The sequence below is a fragment of the Pseudorca crassidens genome, chromosome 14 (assembly GCF_039906515.1).
Source record: "Pseudorca crassidens isolate mPseCra1 chromosome 14, mPseCra1.hap1, whole genome shotgun sequence".
Classification (NCBI taxonomy): domain Eukaryota; kingdom Metazoa; phylum Chordata; class Mammalia; order Artiodactyla; family Delphinidae; genus Pseudorca; species Pseudorca crassidens.
This window is the reverse complement of record NC_090309.1, coordinates 29,263,988-29,285,645: the sequence shown is the minus strand read 5'-3', so window position 1 is coordinate 29,285,645 and position 21,658 is coordinate 29,263,988. Positions and strand designations below refer to the sequence as shown.

Sequence of the window (21,658 nt, the reverse complement as noted above, 5' to 3'; positions counted from 1 at the left end):
TTCGCCTGAGCTGCCCTCTGCCACTTCCTCTCCTCCCCAACCCCAGTTCCCTCAGCTTTAGACGTCTTCCCTCATCCAGGCTGGGTACGGCCACCTCTCCAGCCCCACCCTCCCCTGCACTTTGTATAGCCGTCATAGCATGTGGTTCAAGGCTGCCCGATCACTCATCTCCCGCTTCTCCACGTTAGATCACGAGCTCTATGAGGCAGCGAGGGTGTGATCTTGTTCATCCTGCATCCTCAAGGCCCAGTGCCGGGAGACAGTAGGTGTTCATAAGTGTTGAATCAGTGAGCGGAAAGAAGAGAGGCAGAGGGTACTGGGAGGTTGGGGTCCCCCTGGAGGCTCCACAGCCGCCCAGATGTTGATCTGCAGCTCCAGGGACTGATCTGGTGGGGACACCTGAGCCCTCAAACCTGAGGGAGCCGGGAGGGAGGCGCTCCCTCTGTGGGGGGCCCCAGCCTGACACCTGCCCTGGACCGAGTCAAGGGAGCACTGGGCCTTTGAAACTCAGCTCTCTGAGCTTGGTCCCAGGTACCTGCTATACATCAAGACGTGGCAACTCTGGGTAGTAGGCGGGAGGTGCCATAGACTGGACGGGCTTTTAGAGAACTCGGTCATGTCCGAGACCAGACAAGAGGGGATTCAGTGTGGGCTACAGCCGGTGGGCCCGGTGAAGTTCCTGGAGAAGGGGGACCCTCTTCCTGTAGTCCCTGGCACCCCAATACCCAGGCCACTTGAGAGGGCCAAAGAGACAAGAGCGAGGCTCAGGGACCAGGCCTCTTCCCCACCCCCTCTCCTCAAACCACCTCCTCCCTCCACACCCCTGCCGGCCTCCGAGTCCCCTCCACCCCACCAGCTCTCCTCGTCCCCATGCTGCCACTGACACAATGCACAGCGCCCACGCTTAAAAATCTAAATGCTTTTGAAAATGTTTAACCTAGTTAGACAAATTAGCAAAAATTTGTGCAAAACAATTTAGGTATTTAAAATATTCAATGTTTTTAAAAAACTGGAAAACTGTTCTTAGCTTTCAGCTGCAAAAACCAACAAAATATAACATCCCAGCAATCTTACCATGAGGTGTAACATAACCCTTCGGGAAAGCTGTTAAACAGCTACTGAGGCATCCTGGGAAATAGCACTTCATTTATTCAAATGCACATATGTCAGGCTTTTGCACCATATGTCATTCCAAGCTATTTACAGTAATAATTAAATCTTAATCAACGTTTAACCTCTGTAAAATGTTTGAAGAATCCTAATCACCCTTCAGACTGCACTAATGAAGGAGAAATATATAAACATAAAAGGAAAATGATGCATAGATATCACGCTGGAAAGAACAGTAATTGCAAAATTGTATTTCTTTTAAATATAATCAGTAAATGATGTAAAGTAAGCCAAGGAGTATTTTAAGTTAAGACATCTTGGATGTCAGAGGTGTGAGCAGCTAATTTTGTTCTGCTACCCATAACAGATGTAGCATATTTTATTTTAGTGCCATTATTAGCAACTTCCCATGCCGGCTTTCACTGAAGCACTGAGGCCCGCATTAAAATCGGAGAGGCTGCTCACCACCACAGTGGAGGACCACGGGCCAGGGCCACGGCCTACTCGGCCCGTTCCCTGGAGAGCACTGGCCCTGGTGGAGACCAAGGCGTCCCCCTCCCAGCGGGGCTGTTGCAGACCCAGGCTCCCAACTGTGCTGAGGGCAGCAGGTAGGAGGGAAGCAGGGTGGGGAGACGCAGGCAATGGGAAGGCTGCGGGGGAGGGCAGTGGACGAGGCCCTCCACTCAGGAGCAGGCGTTTAGGGACAGAGCTGGCATCTAAGCCTTTTCCTCTCGTTTCAATTCCATCGGCCCTCAAGTCAGCAGATGTTTATAGCTGCCAACTCCATACACCAGGGCTGGGCACACAGAGATGGACCAGAGCAGCCCGTGCCCTTGAGAAGCTTCAAGTCTAGGGAAGGAGTCAGAAAGGCAAGCAGATGGATCCCAGAGAGACAAACCAAGTGCCATGGAAACTGGGAGGGGGTGGGGGTTACCATGCATTGATGAAAGAACAAGGAAGGAAGACTTCTCAGAGGAGGGAGGCCAGAAAGAAACAGAAGGTTTTGATAAGAGAGGGCAGGAAAAGCCTGCTGGGGAAGAGAAAAGCATAAGCTGGCCAGCATGGCATGTTTGGTGTGGGCAATGCTGGGCAGGCTGGGAATGTGGCAGGAAATGGAGGTGGGGCTGGGGCAGGCAGGTCCCCGTAGGCCACGTGAAGGTGTCAGCATTTTACTCGAGGGCAATGGGGAGTCACGGAAGGATCCTGAGCAGGGGTGGTCCAAGATCCCTGTCTTGCTGGTGGTGGTGAGCATGGAGGATGGGCTGGAGAGGTGAGTGAGGGGGCAGCTGAGGGAATCAGAGAGAGGTGGCAAGTCCTGCCCTCTGATGCTGCCCGTGGGGGCTGCCAGGAGGGTGTGCTGGGGATCCTTTCTAAGACGAAATCCACAGGAGTTGATGACCAATTCCATGTGGGGGTGAGAGGGAGGTGTCGAGGATGACTGTGCGTTGGATGATTCCTAATTCTAGCTCAGGAGCCTGGGTGGCTGGTGACGCCATTCTCAGAGGCAGGGGAATATGGGGGGGTGGGTCAGGGTGGGAGGGTGGTAGGCCTGGGTCCCCCAGCTTGAGAAGCCAGTGAGGCAGACAGGTCTTGGGGGAGGAGCTCTGGGCAGGGGCCTGGGCAGAAGAGTGAGCCCTGGATACGTGAGCACAGCCAGAGCCCTGGAGTGGAGGAGTTGCCCAGAAGAGCAGATGGCAGGGGAGGGCGCCAGGCCTGGGGAACAGGCACATTTGAGGGGCGGGTATAGGGAACAAGCCCATGATGGCGGCCTTGGGGGACCGGCCCAAGGGGCGTTGGCAGTGACGGAGGGCACCACAGACAACAGGCAGCATGGCAACCCCAGGCAGACAGAGTTTCCTGCGGCCCCGGTGGGGGCTGAGAGGCTTTGGTCTTTGGTCTTGGCAGAGGGATTTTGGTGGGAGTTGGTCACCCCCTAGAGTCCAGACTTCCTAACCCTCACTCCGCCTCTCACTTCCATCCTGGGCCAATTCAACCGGTCATTCCTTAAGACCTCTCTAGTTCTCTGCCCATAGCTGGGGGTTGAGCCAATGGCTCACCGTCTCGAGGGCTCACAGATGTCGGGACCACTGAGGGTCCTCACCACTGGGCTCAGCGGAGGAAGCTGGGGCAGGGACCCCCATGCTGCCTACCCCATGGAGATCACCCCTCTGAGGTGTGGGGGGCCTGAGTCCCCTCCACAGAAATCACATCCAGGGCTGTGCTGGTACATGAATGAGATTCAAGTACTGAGTGAGGGCAACTAACCAGCTTCAGGGTCCCAGAGTTAGGGACAGGGTGTGTGTTCCCTTGGGGTCCTCCTGCTATTTGAGGTAAGGGAAGAAGCAGAAGCCGGCTCCGTGTTCTGTGTCAGCAGCAGAACAAATGGTGTGGTGGCCACAGCGGCTCAGAGGTGGGCTGTGGACAGAGGGAGGTCCCAAGGCCCAGTGAGAGGAGTGGATGCGGCAAGGAGGGGTCATTATCATCAGCCCAGAAAAGACTAGGGCCCCAGGGTAGTAGGCCAAGGGCAGGGGCTTGACCACAGCTAAGCTCTGAGGGGCCTCCTCTGGGGAGAAGGTGACAAGGAGAAGGAAGGCTGTGCAAGGAGTGGCCACAGGGAGAAGGGGTGACCCAGTCCAGGCAGCCAGTGGGGGGCCGGCAGGAACCTGTGTGTCCCTCCATTCATCTGGTGAACTCCTCCCCAGGCGACCGACGGTCAGTCAGCAGGGGACCTCGAGGGAAGGCGGGGTCTGGTATGGGGAGCCAGAGCCCTGGCTGAAGTGATCAATCAGCACTGGTTGATGGTACCCTCCAGCCCCAGAAATGGGGGTGCCCAGAAGACGTGGGCCTGTTGGAAACAGCTCGCTTTGCCATGAGATGAGCAGTATTGCCCTGCTAGCACTCCCTGACTCCCAGGCAGAACCTGCACCCTGGCTCCCAGACAGCTTCACCCGGATGCCCTCCCCTCTCAGACCCTAACCCTAACCCTAACCCTATCAGAGCCCCCAACCCCAGCCTCCAGACCCAGCTCAGAGCCTGCTGCCCCTTGTGGCAGATAGCCCCAGATTTCCGGTTGCATCTAAGGTCAGAGGCAGCAAACACAAAGCACGAGCCTCTCCGGAGCACCCCCAGGCCCAGCTGGCCCCAGAGCCCCCTAGAGCAGCCTGAAGGGCTTCCTTCGTGGCACTGGAAGGGTTAACCCTGAGCTATTTGCCTCTGTCTCCTGGCTCATCCTGGGTGGGGGGCCAGAGTCAGGAATGCATCTGGGATCACCTCTGCCTCTGCAGCCCCAGAGCACACACACACCTGCAGCCAGCAGCCAGCAGATAGTTTACATATTTGAACCTGGAGCTAAGGTGCCGAGACATAAACAGGAAACTGGATCCCCGGCCTGTGCCCCACTTTCAGGGGCTTTTACCTACTACAAAGAAGTTCCTCCTACTTGCCTTTCTTCTGGTGGCTTTTCTGCCTCCTTTTCAAAGGCATTGGGCTGGGGGGTGGGGTGTTCAGCGTGACCCTGTGACATGGCTCAAAGCGGCCTCCTGCTCCTGGCCAGGGGTCTGGGCCTCTGAGGGTCCGCAGGTGGTGGCGACATTGACACAGGTCCAAAGCCCAGGCCGGCACCTGGCTGACCCTGTGTGCCTGAGGCCTCTGCCAGGTCCGGAACCAACTTGCCTACTGGGCGGCCACATACCACCCTCCGTCACCAGGGCTAGGCAGGCCTCGGGTCCTGCTCAGATACACACGTCCAGGCCTGAGTGTTGTCCTGAGTGTCCTTGGAGGACAGAAGTGTTAGGCCGGAGCTGGGGAGCAGCTGAGGCCTGAGCCTAGATCGGTGGGTCAGGCAGGCCTCGGGCGCTGGCTCTGGGCTCCCACTGCCTTCCCAGTGAACGTCAGACTCCTTGGCTGGACACTCAAGGTCTTCCGCGACCTTCTCCAGCTTCCTCACCCACTGGCTGCTCTCACGCCCAGTACGTTGTACGAGTAGGCTTGGAGGCCTAATCCTCCAGGAAGCTTCCCCTGATCTTCTCAGACCAAATCCATTGCTGCTTCCTCCGGTGCCCCCGGCCGATTACACCCCCAGAGGCAGGCCAGCTGTGAATACAGGGCCCCCCCCGCCACCCCACCCCAGCGTGAGCCACTCAGGGTAGCTCAAGTCACCCTGTGCCATGTGCATAGCCGGCCCTCGGTAAAAGTGGAATCAAACTGAACTGCACTCCCCGAGTTCAGGGATCCTCATCTTATACCTCCTGTCCCCCCGTGCGATGGCACCCACGGAACGCTGAGACCACCCCCTCCCCCCATTTTGGAGCTTTGCACTGTTCCTGGGTGCCCTCTGGTGGACCAAACTCAGAATCATTCTCTGTCCTCCACCTTCTCAAGATCTCAGTTTCCCCACACGGGAGGTGGAAAGATTTTTCTACTCCTGGGGCTGGGATGTGGATATTACCAAGAAATGGATGAGAAGGCCCTCTGGAGGCTTAGAAAACCTGCTAAAGGAAGGCAGGACCCCGTGGCTATCCCACCGCCAGGCCGGGTCTTGCTCGCCTGTGTCTCCTCGTGGCGCACAGGGCCGAGCGCTTGCTGTGGGCCAGGCACGTTCTAAATGCTTCACACGTACTGAGGCGTTTAATCCTCTCAGCAGAAGCTTTGCACAACCAAGCCTCCTCCCTCCCTGTCCTCTATTCAGCTAGGTGTTTTAGAAGGTCCTAGAAAGGACTGGGGAGGGATGGGCTGAGAGGTGGCCCTGCTGAGGCCTGTCACCGGGGCATGTGTGCGCATGTTCGTGCACGTGCTCGTGTGTGGGCCTGCGTGCACGCGCAGGTTTGGGGTGGGGGTGTGTGGAACAGGCAACGTGACAGGTGGCGTTGGCGTTCCTGGGCTCCAAGCGGCTTTGCCATTCCCATCCGTCCCTCCTGGGGGGTCCTGTGGGCAAACTCCAAGAAAGCAGCGGGCAGGGAGGCGGCAGATTTCTGATGGCAAAAATAGCCCGCTTCAGAGTTCAATAGGGACTGATTAAAGCAGTAAAGGAGAAAAGCCCTAAACAAGCATCTCCAAGCAAAGTAGGAGAAGGATTTGAGATTGGAGGGGAGGAGGCACGTGCTCTGGGAGATGGTGAATCTCTGTGGACTCAAGAGGGACACATTACCCCCTAGACATTGCTTCTGGCCTCATATCAGCCTTGGAAGAGTGGGAGAAGCAGGAAGCAATGAAGTCAAGGTGAGCCCAGGTGAGCCACGCTCTGTATTAGGTGTTAATAAATAGTGCCAGTTCTCAGCCTTAGGGACACCCTATGAGTCAAGGGATGGAGAAAGGACTGTTGTCCTGGGGAGGGAGATGGGACGCAGGAAACGCATGCGACCAGAGTCTACATGTGTGGGGAGAGACAGATCCTAGGGGGGCTCATCACGGAGGACTTCCTGGAGGAGGGACCTCTCCTAGAACAGCTTGAATGTGGACCTGAGCTCATTCCCAACTCTTCCCTGTTCTTGGTTGGGAGTTCAAATGCTTTCTCGGAGAAACGGAGGCAAGCTGGGGGAGACATTTGCTTCTGCTAAGTCACAGCTCCCGGCCAAGCTGGTTCATCAAAACTACCATTTTCTTCAGGGCTGGTGATGGGGAGAGAGATGGTGGAGGTTCTGGTGCCCACTGGGGGTACCCACATTCTTTCCCCATACAGGGATGATGTGCCTCTTTGTTTCGTAACTATGGAAGCTGGAAGGGGGAGCTGGAAGAGGTAGTGGGGTGAGCCAGGGCATGGCTGAGCTGGACCTTCAGGAACCTCATCTACAGCACGCGTGTGACCTCTAAGAGCCAACCTCTGGGGCCAGGGTGACTAGTGTGAGGACATAAGGAGGGCCTAGGTTTCTGGTTCTTTGGACCCTCCGGGGCTGAGGTGAGGAGGGGCTGGGCTGAGAGGGAGGGGGTTGGGGGGTCAGCAGGGCTGACAGGGGAGGCTCTGAGCAGCAAGCCCTGGGGGGCTCAGATGCTGCCTTTTCTTCCAGTCAAGGTGTCTGGCAGAAGCTGGAGAGGCAGAGGGAGGGTGGGGAGGGGGTCCTCTGCTGAGGTGTCAGGGAAGGCCAAAGGGCAGGGGCCAGCAAACCAACAGCCGACAATAGACAACTGCAGGGCAACCACCCTCGCTGCCAGTGAACCTGACTCCCTGGCTTCACGGGGACCCCGCAAAACTGGTGCCGGGGGGAGATACACACACACACACTCGAGGAGCCCCCAGCCCTATGGCAGCAGCCCGGCCCCACCTTGCCTGTGCCCCAACCTCAGCCCCTGTTGCTGCTGGGAGGACAGAGGAGCTGAATGAGGGTCCAGGGGCTGGAAGGCATGTTCTGAGGAAGGTTCTGCCCATTCAGCATTCAGCACCATCCCTAAGCCACACCTGGCCCGAGAGGGCGGCACAGCCACGCTGCCGGAGAGGCACCCGAGGGTCTGCAGCTGACTTAAGGCCACACAGCCCGCCACCGGCTCTCCCTGCTCTAGTACCAGGGGCCGGTCTCATGGTTTCACTTCCAGAATCCTCATGGGCGGAACCAGGAGAAAGCTTACATACAACACCTTATCTTATGGCAGGGGAAACTGAGGTCCTTAGGGCGAAGACCAAGTCATACAGAGAGTTGAGGCCGGGGGGTGCCAGCCAGATGGGAGGAGGGCAGACCTGGGGCATGTGTGGCGGCCCCCGGCCTGAGCCCCACCTAGGGACAGGGCGGAGCCGCCTGGGGCCCCCGTACCCACAGCCTCACTCATCCACAGAAAAGCCCCAACTTTTCCTGTGGGCACATTTCAACCTCACCAAATCAGCTAATTATTGACAGTTGGTGAAGAGGAGATTTCACTTTTTCCTCCTGTTAAACTGCTCCTAATTAGTTCCCTGTCACCATGGCTGGCTCGCCCGCCCGCCGCCCGCCGTCGGTAATCCCGCTGCACAGTGTCTCATTAACCTTTTGCTCCTCTCCTGCCGCCTGCCAACAAGATGAAGACAAAAACAGATTGTCGAACAATGGCACCGGCTTGTATGTGCAGCCCAGTTCCCCAGCCTCCCCCCCTCCCAGAGCTCCCGGGGGGAATCGCGAGGGAAAGAGAGGGGAATGGGGTGGGGGAGAGCCCAGAGGAATCGAAGGAGAGAGGCACAAAGAGAGAGAGAAACAGGCAGGGCCATGGGCAGGGTACTTGGCCAAGGTACTGCTTCTTGAACCTTAACGAGGTTCATTAAATGGGATTGGAAGCGCTCCCAGGTGGGGAACACCGGCTGTCAGAATTGGAGGGACATTCACCATCCCCAGGTCCAGCCTCTTGTGGCAGCCAAGCCCATGGGCCCAGAGACTGGACCTTGGACATCTCCCTCGAGGAAGCTGAGACACCAGCATACGTGTGTGTGTGTGTGTGTGTGTGCGCGCACGCACATGCATGTGTATGTCTGAGGGAGGACAGAGATGACCACGTTGGCCTGGGGCCCAGAGCCCCAATCTCCAGAGAGGGCAGGGCCAGAAAGGTCACCACAAATCAGGCCCCACATGCCACAGGGAGGCCTCTGCAACCCACCTGACCCAGCACAGCCCTGGGCAAGCTCCAACACAGCCCTCTCCTTTCCATCATAGCTGCACCATCACCTGACATTCCTCGGTTATTTGGCTTCTGTCTGCACCCCCAAAACAGAGGCTCCCTGAGAGCAGGGGGCTATGACATGGCCCTCCAAGTTACAAGAAAAAGGGGAAATCACCCCAGTATCTGGGTGCAGATGGGCCCGTCCATGCTGGGCTGAGCTGGCCTTGGCCAATGCCCTACAGCCTCAATCTGAAGGTCACAGCGTCCACCGGGGCAGACCCCACACTCCCGGCAACAGGACCGGGGCTCAGAAGGGAGGCCAGACCTTGCTCCCCTGTCCTCACACCCAAGTTCCTAAGGAGGCTCCCTACCCAAACTGCTGGCCCATAGACCCCCTACCCCCGCCTCCTGCCTCAGCTCTGGGTTAGAGAACAAAGGCACAAACACCTGCTTCAGAAGGTCCCTGTGAACCTGAACATGGATTCCCCATGAAGGAGGAGGGCTGGGTGAGGGCACTGGAACGTTCCTACCGATAAATGAGCAAGGAGCCATCTGGGGCTCAGACTTGGGCCTTCTCATTTTATAGCGAGATGGGGGTGGGCTGAGGAGGGTTATGGAATCCTTTTGTGGGTACAGAGCTTATTCCATCATTACCAACTTTGGACCTTGGGCAAGGTCCTTAACCTTGATGTGCCTCAGTTTTCTCATTTGTAAACGTGGAATAAAACTGGTACGAACCTCACAGGACTGTCATGTTCTGGGTCCACATTTTACCACCACAGTCAACAAGGCCCTTGTACTTACTGGACCCCAGGACCTCTTGGAGGCCATGCCTTTCTACCCTGGGCTGTGTGATTGCTTCCCCATCACTGCCTTTTCTCCAGGCCCACAACGCCCCATCTCACAGAACACCAGTGAGTGAAATTATCTTTGCTGTTCTCCAATGGCTTCCCATCCCTGAGTTCATTTCTCTGAACAAAGAGAGAAACCTGACTGCCGTTTTGCCTCCTAGACTGCCTCGCCCAGCCACACCCCCCCATTGTTGTCAACTCCTAGTGCCCTGGGCAGCAGCTCACTTGCAGGGAGCCCCCTCCTCCTCGACATGCCCTTGTCCTCAGCGTCCATGAAACTGCTCATCAGGGTTCTTCCCTGCCTGCTCCTGCCCTCTTTTAACAGCTTTTCTTCCTTCTACAGAGACCTCAACCCTTCCAGGACTTCAGTCCCCACCATGCATCAAAGGTTCCCTGTTCCCCAGCCAAAATCTCGCCCCAGAGCCTGAGACACACACATCTAACTGTCTAGGCAACACCCTTTGATAAACAGTAATACCTTGGACTTGAGGGGCATTAGGAAGATTTAATACAAGGCATGCAGAGTTCCCGGCATACAACCTGGCCTAGTAGGTGTTTGGCAAATGGTAGGTATTATTATTATTTGCAATTTTAGTTTTAAAATTAGCACCATTTTAATAGGCAGAAATACTAATTTGAAAAGCGCGGACAAAACTCTCTCCCAGGGGGACTTCCCTGGCGGGCCAGTGGTTAAGACTTCGCCTTCCATTGCAGGGGGTGCGGGTTCGATGCCTGGTCAGGGAGCCAAGATCCTACATGCATCACGGCCAAAATAACCAAAACATAAAACAGAAGCAATATTGTAACAAATTCAATAAAGACTTGAAAAAATGGTCCACATCAAAAAAAAAAAAAAAATCTTAAAAAACACCCCCAAAACTCTCTCCCAGGGATTGAAGTTCTTTCTTCAACCTCGGGGGTTAGTGGGTTGGAAACACCACACCAGTCACTGCAGGCCAGCCATTCTAGGAACCAGTTCCTAAATTCCATCTCCAGGTCACCTAATTAATTAATTAGCGTTCCAGTGATTACTCCTGTTGACAACCTTGGTGGCTCTTGGCAAGGTTGGGTCAGCCCAAGCAGGTCCAGACTTATTGTGGCAAATCACATTGGCTTCTGGGATGTGAGACATGATCCCCACATGGCAGAAGCAGCGCGTCGTTAGAATTAATTGGGAGGAAGAATGGGGGAACGAGGTCCTCTCAGCCAAACACCCCATTATGCACAGGCCCGCCCGCATCCTGTTGGTGTGATGCAGGTGAGGAGGGGGCTCTGAAGATCACGTCCCTACCCTCCTTTCCCAGAGAACAGACTTATTACAAAATGACTATATTCTTTCCAACTAGAGAAGGAGGCTTGGGTTGCAACGAGAAGGATTTTGGTTAGACACCCAGAAGAACTAACTTCCGTGCCTATTTGTGGCAGACATGGGGGAAGGGAGAAGCCTGGACGTTGACTCACTTAGGCCAGGGCTGCTCACTTAGAACACCTCTCTGCAGCCGGAGCTGGAGGCCCGAGTGGCGGGACTGTGGCCATTTCTCCATTATTTGCCCCAAAGGAACACCCGCCCTTAGACCCGTAGCACTCCTAGACTCTTCCCCACCAGAGGGAGGCCCCAGCTTCCTCCTCTCTACACTGTCTCAGGGTAGGTGAAGGGAAAAGAGTGAGAAGAGAACATCCTACAGGACAAGCAGATGCAACATCTCCTGGGAGCTCTGGACTGGGAGTGAGCCTCTGGGGTGTCCTTCCATATTTGCACATGGCTTCTGTGACTTTGGGCCGGGCCCTTGGCTGCCCTGGGTCTCCATTTGCCCCAGCAGAGCCAGGAGGGTGGTAAACTGGATGACCTTGAAAATCCTTCCAGGGGGACAGGCTCATGGGGTTTCTCTGCCCTGGCTCCCTCTCCTGTGCAGACAGGTAGAGCTATGGGAGCCGGCTACTTGAAGCTTCTGAACACAGTGGTACCTGCAAGCGCCTGGGGCACTCTGACTCTTGCCCAGAACTGCAGACTCAGCCCAGCTGTTACAAAGAGATGCCGTCAGTGGCTTTGGGGAGTGGCGGGCCCAGGCCTTCCAGACAGGGATGCCAGGACCGCCGAGAAGTGCCTGCCCTCTCGTCTTCTGAGCTCCCAGTCAACCTGGAGCCCCCAGCTCTATTTGGAGTCCCCAAGCATCAGGATATAGCTGTTCAGCTTTTGGGTTGAGGGGAAGGATGGGGAGGCGTATCCCTGCTCCACGGCAAGCCTGGGCCCTGTGGGTGTGAGGGTACTGCTGAGCTTCCCATCCTGTGTGCACTGGCCTGGCCCCCGACATAGGAGCCCCATCCCATTATAGTTTCCTCCTGAAACTCTGGGGCTCAGTGGAGGCAAGTGACTCCTGTCCTCACCCTCTTCGGGCCCTGGAGGCTGGGTCACTACCTCCTACTCTAAGACCCTGGGTCTCCAGTCCTCACAGTCCCAGTGTAACACCCCAGGACCCTTATTTCCACCTTCCCCAACTCCCCTGGAGGAACCTGCACCCCTCCCGCCCCGCAGGGTCAGTCCTGCGGTCACAGATTCAGAAGCGTCCATCTGCAGCCACAGCCCCCATCTTCCCATGAGTTCTGTAACTCCAAATACCATGGTCATTCTTTGCCCTCCTTGGGTCTGCCTCTGCACCAAACCTTGCTTTTCCCTCTCGGCTTGCTCATGCTTCTTCACCCCCACCCAGCTAAGATTCTGGGGTCCTTTGCTCCTCCTGAACTCCTACCAGCCTCCCGAATGCCTCACCCAACCAGACGAAACTGGAGCAGGCCCCGTACCTCTGGGTAGACAGGCCCTGGCCGTCCCCACAGACCTGTGTCCACCCCCAGCCGTCCCTTCCTCTGACCCCCGGCACTGCCCACCAGGCTCTCTGACTTCCTTAGTCCGCTGTCTCTCCCGTTCTCCCCTCTGAAGGTCTCCAGCCTTCTCCATGGTCCTCTGACCTTTGACCTCCCCCTTCCCACCCACCTCCTTCCTCTCTGCTCAGTCATGAGAACACAGGAGCTATCAGATCAACTTCCTTAACCTCCCCACCCCCGAACTCCACCCCCCCAACCAACATTTGCCTCCCCCTGCTAAAGTGGGGAGGGGTCTCCCCCACCCAGGCGAATCCTTTGAACCCCTTGTCTGCGTTCTGACTCCCCCACTTCATGGACTTTGCTCTCTGTCCTCCTCCTCCAGTGTCCTTCTTCTCTCCTGGTGCCTTCCCTTTGCATTTACACAAGCTCCAGTCTCTCCCATTTTAAAAGAGTGAAAATAAATAAAAGCCTCTCTTGATCCCACATCTCATTCCAGCTCCGGGTCTGCTTCTCTTTGTTCCCCCGGTACCAAGCCTCTAGACCAAGCGGTCAGCCTGCCAACCCATTTCCTTGCTCCACCCCTCGGGATGGGGTTTGCCTTCACGAACTGAGACACCAATGGACGCTCTTCAACCCCACGGAGATTGACCTCTCGGGAGGGTCTGACCCTGTGGATGCCCCCCAACTCCAGTCTCACTTGGCTCTGTCCTTACCTCCCTGGCCACTTGTCCTTGGGCAGCTCCCCTCCCCAGGGCCTATTTTCTCCACACGCTCCTGGGTTGATCCCACCCACCATTCTGGCTTCCATCACTGTTTTATGCTGGGGGCTCCTACTTCTGTCCCTCCAGCCCAGGCCTCTCTCCTGGCTTCTAGACCCAAAGCCAGCTTCCACAGGGCACCTCTGTTCACAAGTTCCACAGGTTCTTCTTCAAACCCCACGTATGCATCCAGCTCTACATGCTGTCCTCCTGCACGCCGGCCCCTCCTCATCTCCGTCTTGCCGGGTTGTTCAAAACCAGAGAGCCGGGCGCACATCCTGCCGGTTCCCTGTCCTCCCACCACACGCAGTTCTTCATCAGATCCTGATGAAGCTGCCTCCTAACTCTCTCTTAAAGGACCCACTTCCCTCCATGCCCGCTGCCAGCAGCCTGGTGCAAGCCGCCATCATCTCTCGCTGGACTCCCGCCACCGCCTCCTGAAGGCTCCTTCTCCAGAGCTCCAACACAGCCTCACCTTACAGCCATGGGGACCGTTCAAAATCAGGAATCTGTGGTCCTGCTCTGCCCAGCTCTTCTGGTAATGTCTACCCACTGCGCTGGCTTCCAAGTTCCCAGCACCCGCTGACGTCAGGGCCCCGTGCCTGGCCCACCTCATCTTCCCCACTCTCTGCCCAAGAGGCAGGCTTTCCTCAGCTGTGTGCCGCCTCCCTTCACACCAGGTGACCTCAGCCTATGTGTCCCCTCACCTCTTACACACCTGGCCAACTCTAGCCCATCCTTCAGGCCCCCATGAAATGCCACTTCTCTCTAAGCTCTGTTTGGGCCCCTACTGTCTCCTCCCATGGCCAAACTCCTCCCATCTTAACACTGCTCACCCTTCACTTGCTATTCCGTTTCATCGCTGTGTTCACTGCTTGACCCTTGACCCTGAGAGGTCAGAGCCTGGGCCCGTCTCATTCACCGTCTAACCCCAGTACCTAGCTAGCACAGTGCTAAGGTGTCAGCACCGAGTAGGTATTGGTTCATAAGTGACCGAACGGCAACCCTCCCTGTCCTGCCCTTGAGCCCCTCCCTCCACTGACCTCTGACATCTGGGGGAAGAGGCTGATGGCCAGCGGCAGGGCCAGGCCAAATGCTGCCAGGCACACGAGGCTTTGCACGGGGAGGAGCAGCCGGGGGCGTGCCTGCAGGAGAGCTGTCCTGTTGGGGAGAGAGAAGACGGGTGCCCATGAGACCCGGAGACAGGGTGAGCTGGCCATTAACCACCATGCCGGGTCCCGCTGGGTCTGGGGGCCAGGCCCAGCCCATAGCTAAGTAGCTGTGGAGGAATTCTGTCTTTGGGACCGTCCGCCGGTGGCAGCCCTCTCCCCAGGCCCTGCCCTGAAGGACGTTGCTGTTTAAATTCTCAACCATAAATCATAAATGAGCACCTGTGGGGCACCCACCCCCCCTGTGCGTCCAGCCCTGCGCAAAGAAGGCCACGTGTGGGGTAGATGATAGAGGAGGCTGTCGGCCCCTGCTCCTGTGCAGGGGGTGGGGGGCCCACGCGGGGACACAGCGGAGGAAGATGGGCCTTGAAGGCAGCACATATTGCAATAGTGAAAAAACCACACACGCATTCACGCACATGCACGCACAAGCATGCGTACGCGCGCGCGCACAGCCAGGAGAGGATGACCTCTTCTGGGTATGGGAACAGAACACACCCTGCTGACCACCTTGTCACCTTCGATCCAAGAGCCACAGTGACTTGCCCAAGGCCAAGACCAAGTCTGCGGGAGGCAGGCAGGGCTGCTGTGTGGGTTCCTCTGACTCCCTAAAAGTGCTGTCACTGAGCTGCTCTGGCTCTTGCCTTAAGGACCTTTTGCCCGCTGCATCACCAGTTCACAGTTGGCACCCCTCCCCACGGTGAACAAAAGAGCTGGGGTTCTTGGGCAGGAGAGGGGTACGAAAGCCTCGCTCCAGGGCCCTGGGTCCCCCAGCCCCATGACAAAACGGCCTCTCCAGACAGAGTGGAGGGCAGAGCAGCTGGCGGGTCCACCTTCACTGCGTTGTCCATCAGAACATTTCGCTCTGTATAATCCACCAGGCATTCCACTTGGGGAGGCCTGAGGTGGCGTGTGTCAGCAAGATGGATTATTCGCCAAGGGATGTTGGGTGGGTACACATGCTGCCCTGGGTCAGCGTCAGCCTCCACCGGACTGAGACTGGCTCCTGGTGTGAAGAAGCTATAACCAGGGCTCTTGCCCCTCCCCTCCCGGAGCAGCGCTGCTGTGGCCACAGGCAGGGGAGAGGCTCTTCTGGGGGCAGCGCCTCAGTGTCGGGGCAGGCAAACCCCGCACCACCTTCACCTCCTGACACATGAATCCCAAAAGCAGCTGGCTCTAAGGCGACAGCAAAACTGGGAGCAGCAGTTCTCAAACTTTAGTATCTAGGCAGTGGTTAAAAATGCAGACTCCCCCATGAGATCCTGATTCAGTTGGTACTACACCTGGGAACCTTCCCTGAGTCTAAAACAGGTGATCCCCAGACCACACTTCTGGGAAACTCCGGCCCAGGATGTTCCTACTTAGGTACCAATAACAATGCAATTACTCGTAAATTCTGTGCAAGTAAAAGACCTGGACACAGTAAGTGCTCAGTGAGGTGTGTTAGTATTGCTGCTGTTACTGCCCTTGTTACCAGCAGGAAGGAGGGAGGATCCTGGTGGCTGGGCTGTCCTCCAGCCCTTCCCACTGGCCCAGACTCCAAGATCTGTCCAGTTGTTGAATTAAGCCTGAACTGAGCTATTGGGGAGGAGAATTTCCACAGGATTAAGAACAGGGGGACAAAGGTGCCCAAATCAAACTCAAGCCCTTCTGGCATCCCCTCTGCCTTGGTCCAGTGCCCCCATCTTCTCCCTCTCTTCCAGGTGAGCCTTACCCCCCTCTTCCCCACGGACTCAGCCTGAGGCCTCCTGGGCTTCCATGGGAGTCATGGAGGGCTGGGATAAGGCTGAGATGGGTCCTGAGATGTTTTCAACTCAGATTAACTTCTCCAGCAGGACCAGAAGGTGGGCACTCTTGCTCCCGTGGCAGCGACTGGGACCTCAGTCCCTGAGGGTGGCCAGAGCAGAGGGGAGGGGACAGGAGGCTGTGTGGTCCCTGGAGGCACAGCCCTGAGGGAGGATCACGGGAGGGAGGTTCCCTCCCTGGCAGGTGAGGGGCAGGACATCGACTCATTCGGTGGGGACACTGGACAGACCCCTTCTACGTGGGGCTGCGACCTTGGTTCCTCTCTCCGGGTGGCTGGCTGAAGTCCCCACTGTGAAAGGGATCCAGAAAGTCCCAGGCCTGTCCTCCCCACTCAGGAAGGAGGAAGGTTCAGACAGCAGCCAACAGGAGCCTCTGAAGTCCCAGCCCAGGCGGGAGAGTGAACACAGCAGGACAGGGGGAGGGGAGGAGGAGAGGGAAATGGCAGGGAGGAATTGGAAAGGCAGCTGGGGGAGTTAAAATATGCAGATGGAGAGATGTGCGAATGCCTGGGAGAGAGGAAAGACCCGGATCCCCGGGAATGAGGGAGGCTGGGGAGCGGCCTCAGGAGCTACCGTGGAGGGTGTGGCCTGAACCCTGACCAAGATGAGACCCAGCCTGGGAGGGCAGAAAAGTCCAGGCCCGGGCCAGGGCCAGGGATGCAGAGCTGGGGGAGAGACCCCCCCACAGCTGCCTCCGAGTTGGGGGGCGGGGCTACTCTCCGGGCCCTGAGTCCCAAACCAGCTTCCTCCCCAGGACAGTGGAGCTGGAGTGGAGCCCTGGGCCTGAGGGAAGGTCCGGTGGAGAGTGAGGGGTGGGGCGACACCCCTCAGAGAGAGGCCCTGCTCGGCAGGGTGGAGAATTCTCAGCTTCTGACGGGAGACCCTTTTCCTTTCATCTCAGAGACAGGGACACCTGAAGACGCCGCCCACCTCTGCTATCCCAGCAGGAAAGCCAGGGTCCTCCCAGAGAGGAGAAACTGAGGCCGGGGCCAAGCCAGCCTCGCTGCCGCACAACAGCTTGTCTCCCCATTGCCGTGCATTCCCTCAGCACTTGGAGCAGTTTTACTTTTGCGCTCCATTAATTTGCAAGCAGGCTGCTTTGTAAGTGTTCTTTTGTCTTTTTTCCCTGGCTGTCCTGACTCCCTCACCCAACCGGGGGCTCCCGAGGGTCGAGGGTAGGGCTGCCTCCCCCATCAGCCTCCCCAGCAGAGGCCCTTCCATTAGCACCCTGCATGGAAAGGCCGTGGGGTGTCCGGCAGGGGGGCCCCAGCCAAGAGCCAGGGGCCCGCTGGATGGTGCAAAGTGCCAAGCTCTAGTGGACAAGGTGGTGAGGGGGGCAGTGACATCATTCTCCAGGTGGGAAACTGACCAGCCCCCCGGGACTCCTGCCAGGAGTCTCAGTTGGTGCCGGACCTGCCCTGCCCCCCACCTCACAGTCTGGCAGCTCCCACCCCCCCCCCCGCCCCATGTATATGAGGTTAATTATGTCTTTGAGGGTGCAAACTGAGTCTTGTTCGTCTTGATATTCCTGGGGGAACCCAGGCTGGACTCTTTCTCCTCCTCAGAGACCCTCCCACAAGCTTCAGGGAAGGACCAACTAAATACAAGTCTTCCAGGAGACCAATGGCTAACCCTCTTCTACCTACCCGAGGGGCTTCCTTTGACCCTGAGCTGAGCCAGATGCAGGGCACCCGCAGTCCAGGTTGATTCCAGGCTGGGACAGTCAGAACTAGAACAATCCCACCTCACCTCCCAAGCCTCCCAAAGCTAAGTTTAAGCCCCCAACAAATGGGACACTAACCGTCACTCCACTTTCTGCAAACCCAGCTCAGATTGGCACCAAGAAGGCATCACAGACCACATTTTTCCCCAGCAAATTCCAGGTTCAAGATTCAGTAGCCTTGAAGACAGAAGCCCTCCCTTCCTCATTTGCCCAGTGGTGTCCTTGTATGCACTTGCAGTCGCTGGTATCTGGGAACAGCCTCAGTTCACCAGAGAGCGGCGTATACGAGGATCAGGGGCACCGAAGGAATCGCTTCCCATGATTTATTTTTGCAACTTCCAGAGGAGATTAATATTCTTAAGTCTCAGTGTTCAACACACCATCCCTTGCTCAGGTAGCCACGCCCACTATGCACCTCCCCCACTCTTCCAGGGGATGAAGAAATCATCCCCTCAGCTGGACACAGGGCCCCTTATCAGCAGGCACAATGAGAGAGCGTGCTTTGCTTCTGTTGGGTTGGGCTCTTCAAGGTCCACGCAACAGGGTCACACCTTGCCCAGAAAGCCCTCCCTTCCACCAAAATCCTGTCTTACTCTCAGTGCCAGCTGCAGCCCCTTTCCTCTGGACCAGCCCTCCCCTCAAGGTCACCCTGACCCTGTTCCCACACTGCCGGGTCCCACCTGCAGCTGACTTTTGTGTGGGTCCTGCCCTTATCAAAACACAGGCTTTCTGAGGCCAGTTCCCCAAATCTGCCCCTCTCCTGTCTCCATGCGGGGTGGATTCCAAAGACAGGCTGATTATGTGCTGTGATCCAAAAATCCAAGAGGCAGCCAGTGTGGTAGGAAGAGCCCAGCTTTGCAGCCGTATTCCTGGGCCCTGCCTGGCTCTGCCACTTCCTAGTGTGTGACTGTAAGCAGATGATACAACCTCTCTTTGCCTTCCTTTCCTTGTCTGTAAAATGGGGACATCATGCTCACCTCTTTGCACTGTTGTGAAGGTTAAATGAGATCATTCATTCATCCAACAAACACTGAGCATCACTACGTGCTAGGAACTCTGCTAGACACTGTGCAGGGCAGTAAACAAAGGAATTGACCTGCCTCCATGGAGATGACATTCTAATGAAGCAGACAGATAGCATATAACTAAATAAAGAATCTCAGCTATCGATAAGGGCTGTGAGTAAAAATAAGGCAGTGTAGTGGGGGAAGAAGTCCTGGTGGCTGTAATCTCGATGGGGTGGTCAGGGAGGGCCTCGTTGAGGAGATGGCATTTGGCGGGGACCCGGCTGGGAGAGGACTGGGATGCAGCCAGTGCTTAGCTGTTAAGTGTTAGCTGTTATTGTAATTTGTTTTCTGGGACTACGAAGGTCCCCAAATTGGGGAGAAGCCCCTGATCCAGAGCCCCAGAGGGAGTGCCCCCGAGCCCATCCACTGCCTTGAGGTGCCCCTCCCAGGCTGGGCCCCCGGGAAGGAGGAAGCGATCACCTCTTCACTTTTATCTGCACCAGACCTCCAGGCCTTTGCTCATCTGGCTCCCCACACCTGGAACCCTTCCCTGCCCCTTGCCTTCCTCCTAGATATTCCCCAACCCTCAGGGCCTGCCCAAACCAGCCCTGCTTCCTCCCTCCTGTCCTCAGCCTCTCCTTCCAGCAGCATTCCTGCCTTTGTGATTCAATTTCACACTCATTAATTAATAGAATCACTCCATCATTGTTCTTATTATTGTATCTCCTTATTTCTTTATGGTCAGGACACATGTGTTCTCAGAACATCCCTCTGAGGGAGGCAGGGAGGTTAGTACAATTATTGTCTAAATGAAGAAACTGAGGCTCAGTGAGGTGGTGACTTGCCTCATGGCAGATGCCGGAAAGGGATGCGCTGGGCCCAAGTCTAGTCTTCCCACCATAGTCCTCAGACTCTCTTCACCACTGGTCCTGTGCTGTGCACTAATAGACCGCGTGCGTGCACACACACACACACACACACACACACAACCTAGAACGGCCAGCTCCAGGGCAGGGCCAGCCACGTCCATCGGGACATCCCTCCTAGAACTCAGCACAGGGTCCTGAGTAGCCAAAGTCCATTAATTCTCACAGGATGATTCCAGCAGCCCTGCCAGGGAGAGTTCGAACAAACCAGGAACCTTGCCCTGGGCCAGCAGGTCCCCCTTCCCCCACCCTCTCCGCCACGATGGCCTCTGTCCTGGGCCCCAACTCACTTCTCCAGCATGGACATGACGATCGGGGGTAGCACCAGGATGGGCATGGGGAGGACCACGCGCGTCAGCGCCGTCTCCAGCAGGGCCTGAGGGGCAAGCAGAGGCCGTGGTGAGCGGGGCGGGGGTGGGACAGCCTCGGGGCAGCAGCCCTGGAGCCCCTAGGTGTAGGTACCACTGCTAAGCACATCTGGCTGAACGGAATCATTCATGGAATCCCTCACGAAGCCATATTCCAAACAACAGAAAAAAGCCACCCCCTCTTCCCATAGCAGATCCGCATCACCTGCCACATGTCGGGGAGTGGAGGCAACCCAGAAGCGGCCCCAACAAGGGGCCTGCGCCCAGGGAGGTGAACCGGGTGGTGGGGTACAGCGGCTGGGAGGAAACATATGGAGGACCTGAGATGTTCTAAAAACAAAGCAGGCACTGGAAGGGCCAGAACAAACAGCTGTGGCCTGCTGAGCCGCGTTGAGGCTCCTGGTGCCCAAGAAGAGGGATTCTGGGACTTACTTTCTTTTCCGTTAAAGACAAAGATTTGGAGTATCTTGCCACTTCCTGGCTCTGGATGAGAGTCTTTCTTAATGACAAGAGGTCAGCTTTGTAAGTGGGAAAAGCTTCTGCTGAGTGTCTGCTGTCCCCATATGGGTCTGCCTGGGGCCTTGCTCTGGGGGCTCCCTCAGGATTCCTGGGGGGGGGGCTGGTCAAGGCACAGCTCAGTGGCAGTTCTGCACCCTGATGGTCATTGTGATGAGTTCCTTTAACCCCACGGGCTCCCAGCCCTCAGAGAAGGCTCAAGGAATGCTTGTAGCCCACGGGTCCCTGGAGTCCCAAATGGCAAGGGGCTGATATAGCCAGGAGAAGGGAAGCCCAGGGCTGCAGAAGAGCTTGGGGTTCCCTGCTGTTTGGACCACAAGGAGGAGTTATCACAGTTGGTCTCCCTCACAGCAAGTAGGGAAGAGGATAGAGCTGGATAGGAGGGTAGGGTGATGTAGGAAATGGAGGCCAAATCCCCTCTGATGATGGGCTCAGGGCTAAACATTTCTCCCAGGAACCTGGGTTCTTCATGACCAGCCTCAGGAAGGCCTGGGACAGGTCCCTCCAGTCTTCTGAACAGGTGTGGGGATGACAGGGGGCCCAGAGCCTGTGCAGGAAGCAGAGGATGCAGTGTTGGCACTGGCACCCCTGAGCCCCTTGCCCCTCACAAGCCTTGGACAGACACTTACTTTCCCTGAGATCAGTCAGTGGGGAGGGAAGGACCAGGACAAGAGAAGCGTCTTCCTACCTCAGAGGCTTATGGAGAAGGCCTCAGTGACAGGGTGCGGTGGGGGGCCATGTGGGAGCTCATAAGGGACAGGGCTGGAGCAGAGGGGACCCAGCACTTGGAGGCCAGAGCAGGACAGGCCACTAACTGCCATTAGGATGAAGGCTGGAAAGCACAGGAAGATATACAAGTGGACAGGAATTTTTTTTTTTTTAATTACAATTGCTAGATGGGTGAGGCTGGTGAAACCAGAAGTGAAAGAGGGCCTTCTTGTTACAAAACATTCTTCTCCAAACCACGCCCATGGCTTCCTGCAAGCCCCAAATCCCTCCGCCTCAACCGCACTCACTCCCTAGTGACTATCACCTGCAGAAGTGCTTATTA

General features: G+C 56.7%; 1 protein-coding gene across 5 annotated transcripts in view; it reads right to left on the bottom strand.

Moving 5' to 3' along the window:
* The window catches only part of SFXN5 (sideroflexin 5), a 116,303-nt gene that overhangs the window by 4,873 nt on the left and 89,772 nt on the right, over positions 1 to 21,658 (bottom strand). For 2 of the 5 annotated variants that reach the window (XM_067704720.1, XM_067704723.1), the window contains one exon: positions 20,014 to 20,099. In XM_067704720.1, coding sequence (XP_067560821.1) covers positions 20,014 to 20,099 — 86 coding nt within the window. Of the gene's footprint in view, positions 1 to 839; positions 10,268 to 14,136; positions 14,255 to 20,013; positions 20,100 to 21,658 lie in introns of those variants that run through there. The other 3 variants (XM_067704722.1, XM_067704719.1, XM_067704721.1) reach the window with 3 other exon arrangements.